Source organism: Micromonas pusilla, assembly GCF_000151265.4.
Source record: "Micromonas pusilla CCMP1545 genomic scaffold MICPUCscaffold_2, whole genome shotgun sequence".
Taxonomy (NCBI): Eukaryota; Viridiplantae; Chlorophyta; class Mamiellophyceae; order Mamiellales; family Mamiellaceae; genus Micromonas; species Micromonas pusilla.
Genome location: NW_003315883.1, coordinates 1,238,077 through 1,244,076, shown reverse-complemented (window position 1 = coordinate 1,244,076; position 6,000 = coordinate 1,238,077). Strand labels below are relative to the sequence as shown.

Here is a 6,000-nt window from a genome sequence, read left to right as displayed (position 1 = left end):
CTCCCTTACTGTACACGTACCCTGTACTGGCCTACGCCCTTTAAGCCCTGAATTAGCGTGAATTGACGGAGCTTAAAGGGTTGAACCCTTCTGTACGAAGGTACCTAAGGTAACAACTTACTTCCGGAAATAGAATTCCGGAAGTATTTATTTCCGGAAGTACGGAAGAAAGTACATGTAGGTGTACGTGTACAGTACAACGTTACTGTACTTCGGAAGTAGTGGTACGAAAGTACGAAAGTACGAAAGTACTTTCGAAAGTACTTTGTACGTTGTACTTTCGTACTTTCGAAAGTACGAAAGTACTTTCGTACGAAAGTACGAAAGTACTAACGTAATTCTGTACGTGTACAGCTGTACACGTACACTACCAGTACACAACGATACGAACAGTACACGTACAGGTACACGTGTAGATCAGATAGGTTACTAACCTCGGGGCCGGTCAGCTCGCGAGCACGCTCGGCGAGTGTCTCCACGAGCTCGGCGTCGCCGCAGCCCGCGACGGCGCTCGCCTCGGCGTCGATCGCGTCCGCGTCCTCGCCGTCCCCCGCGCGCGTTAGCGCACGGCCCTCGAGCGCCTCGATGAGGTCGTTCGTCGGCGCGGTGCGCGCGCACGTGCGCGCTCGATACGCGCGACGGCGCGACGGCGTCGTCGTCCTCCTCCTCCTCGCTGCTTCGTCCTCGCGCGCGGTCTTCGCGCGGACGCGGCCGCGGCCGCGCGCGGCCGCGCGTCGCGGCGGCGCGAGGACGCGCGGAAGCGGCGCGAGTACGAAGCACGGCATCGCGGCGGTGGGAGTACGTCGCGGCGCGTTTTGCGCGCGCGGCGGGGGACGTCGCGGCCGAGTCGTTGTTCTATTTTGTCGCGTCCGAGCTACTTTCGTACTTTCGTACTTTCGTACGAAAGTACTTTCGAAAGTACTTTCGTACGAAAGTACGTTGTACTTTCGAAAGTACCTTCGTACGAAAGTACAATCGAAAGTACTTTCGTACTTTCGTACTTTCGTACGAAGGTACGAAAGTACTTTCGAGAATAGTGCCTTCGTACGAAAGTACAACATATTTTCGTACGAATAAGTAGCGAAAGTACGGAAGTACAACTACTCAAAGTACGAAAGTACTGTACGTGTACAGCTGTACAACGTACACGTACACGTACTTTCGTACGAAGATAAAGTATTATCTACAGTACAGTACACGTACAGTATGCTACGAAGGTACTTTCGTACGGAAGTACAACTACACGTACGTTGTACAACGTTGTAGTTGTACAGTTGTACTTTCGTACTTTCGTACTTTCGTACGAAAGTACTTTCGTACGAAAGTACAACTACGAAAGTACGAAAGTACGAAAGTACTTTGAAAGTACAACTACACGTACAACGTTACACGTACAATAAGTTGCAACTATCTTCGAAAGTACAAATCGAAAGTAGGGCTACTGTACGTTGTACACGTACACAGTCTACCTTCGAAGGTACGGAAGTACGGAAGTACTTTCGAAAGTACTTTCGTACTTTCGTACTTTCGTACGTTTTAGTTGTAGCCCTACTGTACAGTGTACACCGCTCGTTACTGTAGTTGTACAGTACAAATGTACTTTCGAAAGTACGCGTACACGTACTTTCGTACTTCAACTTTAAACACTATCTATTTCGGCTCGAAATTTGGAATTACGTGTAGCCCTACACGTACAGTATCTATTTCTATTTGCCTGACTGTGTACACGTGCGGGTACTGTACACGTACAGTACACGTACTATACGTGTACAGTACGCTTTTGCAACTTTCGGCAACTTGTCTAGCTAGTTGCACTGTACACATACAGTACAGTACGTGTACAGCTGTACACGTACTGTACACGCAGGTTCCGAAGTCATATGTACGAAACATAAACTGAGATCTGACTCCGATGAAACGCAGATTTGATAGGGCAGCGTTGCGAAAACAAACTTTAAAATGCTTACATACTGTCTAACTGTAGGGCCTACGTGTAATGCACTGTCACGTCATGGACAACCATCGGATCCTCTCCGCTAACGCCTTGCCGGACGCCACAACTGGCGTGCGAACCCTCGCGCGCGGCACTCCGCCGGCGCAATCACCGATCGCGCCTCGTTCGATCCGCGCGGCTGGCGACGGAGGTCGATATTTCATTGGTCAGCTCAAAGGTGTCGCAGTCGAACGTCATCACGTGAAATCGAGGGGCGACGCGTGGGTGAAAACCAGACCATCCCAGTGGAACGACGTTCGACGCGCATGGAGGTCGTATGGGGATCGGTCTCACCTAAATCGAGGAGCGCGCGAAACGGCTTTCGCTCTGCGGGATCCATCTCCGCCGTCGCCGCTCGCGCGTGCTTCTCAACCACGCGCGGCACCGTCCGCTCGCCACTGCGGGTTCGTCACGCCGTCACGCGGCGATAGTTGGTCCGGTCCGTCGGTCAGTCGGACGGAGAAAACGTCGCAGTCACAGCAACCAAAACCAAACCGACCGATACGTTTCACGAGAAAAAAAAACAGTGAATACGGCGGCGATATAAACGCGCGAAATCGCTGACGGGGAAAAACAAACAAACGACGGGACGACTCGCTCCGCGCACCACGCGCCGAGCATGTCCCCGGCGTGCGCGCCAAAGTACTCCGTGGAACACATCCCGGACAACGCTTTCAGACCTCCCAACAGCGTGTCTCTTGTCAAGACGTGCCCGTGCTCGTCTGAGGGCAATTCGTCCACGCATGCGAATGATGTACATTCATCGATCGGTCAATGGTTGAAAGAAGACCGACGCGGTCGAACGTCAAGTGATGAAACCGATGGGACGAGCGAGATGAAACCGGCGGATGGGTGAATGAGAAAAAAATCCTCGAGGAACGAACGATGTTCTGTTCGACGCGCGAGGAGGGAGGTCAGCAGGGTACGGAACGCGCCTAAAAAGCGCGCGAGCTCAGGGAGCACCCGCCGCCGCCGCGCGAGTCGCATGTACTCGTCGTCCTCGTCTGCGAGTCTTCGCAGGTGACCCTCCAGGGAGAATATCAGCTCGAGGTACCGAACAACGCGCGAGGGCTGCATGCGGTCCTTATCCCGGCACGGGCGCGCCGCAGCGGCGACCTTTTCTGCGGTCCCGCCTCCGCTCGCGCTCGGTCGCTCGCGCCGAGCGAAACTCTCCTCCGATGCCTCCGCGAGGACGCGCGCGCAGTGCTCCATCAACTTTGCAGGGGTGGTGGTGGTGTGGTGGTTCGTCGTCAGTCGGCGGCAAGTAAATCGAAATGAAACGGCGCCAGATGAGGTCGACTCTCGAGAGCGAGTGGAGTCGGGTCTGGTGGAGAGAAGAAACTCTCTCTCTCCTCGAGAGACGACGCTCGACGCGACGTCTCTCGCGCGGCGTGGAAGATGAGAGGGAAAGTCCTCGAGGAACTGCGCTCAACCCGCGAACGGGGTCGTGTGGAAGACGGTCTCGTCTCAGCTCGCTCACCTCGTCGAAGTCGCACGTCTGCACGCACTCCACGAACGTCAAGCAACGCTCCAGGACGACCCCGCCAGCGCGTTCAAACTCGCGCAGTTTCTCGCGAACGACGGTCTCGTCGACGCGGTGATTGTACGCTGCGCTTGTCACCGCGTCGTCGAGACTCAGACCGCTCCCCGCGCGACCTCCAACGTCCTCGCGGGTCGACGAACTCGATTCCTCGCCGCCGCCGACGCCGGTGAAGACGCACAACTCGCTCAGCGCGCGGATCACGACGTTGAGCTTACCCTCCTCGAGGACGAACCGCGGCGCGATCGCGTCGTCGCGCTCCCACAGCGTCGCGTCCGGCGCGTGCTTCGACGACGGCGCGCTTCGCATCTCCAAGACGCAGTACTCCGCGACTCGGCTCAGCGCGTTGCACGCGACGAACCACTCGCCCGAGAGCGGCCCGCGAGAGGACGTGCTCGCGAGATCGCGGACATTCCGCCGCAAGTCGCCGCGAACGCGCGCGCGCAGCGTGTCCTCCCTCCTGGCGTCGTCGTCGTCGTCGTCCGAGGACGACGCGTTCGTGAAGCGACGCGTCGTCCGCGACTCGGCGCTGTACATCGAACGTCGAAGCGAGCGCGAGGCGTCGTCGCCGTCGTAGGCGTCGTCGTCGGACGAGGACGAGGACGCCGCCAGCGGCGGCCGCCGCCGCCGCCGCCCTGCCCGTATCGGCGTCGTGTCCGGGCCCTCCGGCTGCCCGGGCGGAGCGTGCGCCATGCTCTGCCGAACGACCGACCGAAGTTTGTCGTACTCGTACGTGTACGTTATCCCTAACGGTGTAACTGTTGTACAGTGACGATACTGTACTGTATTGTACTTTCGTACTTTCGTACGAGAAAGTACTTTCGTACGAAAATACGAAAGTATTCTACAGTACTGTAGTTGTAATATTATTTATTCGTACGAAAGTATTAACTTGTACACGTACACTACGTGTACTGTACACGTACTCACCTGGCAGGAGCTCACGCTTCTTTTCGTCTGACGAGGCTCCAGCCTACCAGCATCTGAGAGGTCAGCATCGTCACAGCGCCCCGCGCGGCGTGATGGGAGCGAGCGCGTCGACCGCAGCCGCGGCCGCGGACGCCGCGCTCTCTTCCCCGCGCGTCCTCGCGCTCCTCGCGCGTCTCGCCGGCGCGGCCGCGATCCCCCTCGCCGACGTCTTCTGGACCGACCTCCTCGAGCTCCGCGCGGTCGACGAGGAAGACGACGACGACGACGGCACGCCGCGCGTCGCGCTCGCGTCCGTCGATCCCGCCGCGCTCGAGGAGACGCTCGGCTCGCGCGTCGCGGACGCGCTTGTCCGCAACTCCGCGCGCAGCGGAAACCTCGCGTCGCTGCTCGTCCACGCGGCGAAGCGCCTCCGCGAGGTCGACGTCGAGGAGACAGAGGAGAAGGGGGATCGGCGTCGGGATCGGGAAAGTAGCCGCGCGACGAGCGACGACCGCGTCGTCGCGGCGACGAACGGCGTCGTCCTCGTCGCGCTCGTCGCGAAGCGGCTCGTGGAAGGACGCGCCGACGACCGAGGTGACGGTGAAGGTGTCGGAGAATGTGTCGGACATGATATCGGACGACGACGACGCGAGCGCCGCCCGGCGTGGAAAGCGTTCTGCGACGCGCGCCCGCGCGAGGGCGGCGCCGACGCGGCGCCCGCGCTCGAGACGTTTCTCCTTGCGGTCGTCGACGCCGCGCGCGAGGTGCGTATTCGTCCGGTCGATACTGTTCATCATAGGGCTACGGCCTCCCTCCCTCGCGTGTTGAACGTCGTTCTTCGAGGCCTTTTCCCGCGCGCGGCGGTTTCTCTTTGCCCGAGGTTTTTCTACGCCTCCCTCACGCTCACGCTCACGCGTTCCGTCCCTCCTCCTCCTCCATCCATGTCTTCCTTCCTCCGTCCCTCCTCCGCGATCGTCTCAGGTCGCTCGACGTCGCGGTGGCGGCGTCGATGACTCGACTTACGCGCTGCATCATCAGATCGCGCGTACGCTTCTCGTGTTCGCGTCGACGCAAGCGCGCCCGCGCGATGGCGGCGCCGGCGGCGGGCACGACGCGTCGGCGTTCTATTCGGATTCCGAATCTGAATTTGAAAACGTAAACGTAAACCATATCGGCGGAGGTGCGTCGTCGTCGGACGATCCGTTCTTAGATGCGCTGACGCGCGCGTGCGACGCGCGCGACGTCGCCACTCCGGACGGGTACGCCGCCGGGGACGTGATGAGAGCTCTGTTGGGGGAGTACTTCGCGCCGCGCCACGCGCCGAAGCGCGTCGGACGCGCTTCTCTCGGGAAAGATATCGTCGGACGTGCCACGTGGCTCAGTCCGTTGTCCGACACCGCAGCATACGCCGCGGCGGCGTTGACGCACCATGCCACTTGTCCAGACGGTCGTGACGGCGCGCAGCGGCGGCCGTTCGGAGACGCGCTCGGGCGGTTCGCCGATGAGGACGCGTATGTCGCGGACGCGGGCCCCAGGTGAGACTGCTCACCGTACGAAG

General features: G+C 59.4%; 3 protein-coding genes across 3 annotated transcripts; all 3 read right to left on the bottom strand.

The window, feature by feature from the left end:
• Positions 1–329: 329 nt before the first annotated feature.
• Positions 330–785, bottom strand: MICPUCDRAFT_55444 (uncharacterized protein; the record flags this gene model as incomplete). Its single annotated transcript, XM_003056002.1, has 1 exon — positions 330–785. One exon carries the CDS (start codon positions 783–785, stop codon positions 330–332), a length of 456 nt encoding a protein of 151 aa, XP_003056048.1.
• A 2,364-nt stretch (positions 786–3,149) lies between these two features.
• Positions 3,150–4,226, bottom strand: MICPUCDRAFT_46543 (uncharacterized protein; the record flags this gene model as incomplete). The annotated part of the gene is made up of 2 exons (XM_003056001.1): positions 3,150–3,208; positions 3,474–4,226. Coding segments are annotated over 2 exons (810 nt in total), but the record flags the coding sequence as incomplete, so codon positions are not given.
• Positions 4,227–4,474: 248 nt separating this feature from the next.
• MICPUCDRAFT_64583 (uncharacterized protein) lies at positions 4,475–5,612 on the bottom strand (the record flags this gene model as incomplete). The annotated part of the gene is made up of 2 exons (XM_003056000.1): positions 4,475–5,206; positions 5,424–5,612. 2 exons carry the CDS (start codon positions 5,610–5,612, stop codon positions 4,475–4,477), a joined length of 921 nt encoding a protein of 306 aa, XP_003056046.1.
• Between the last annotated feature and the right edge of the window lie 388 nt (positions 5,613–6,000).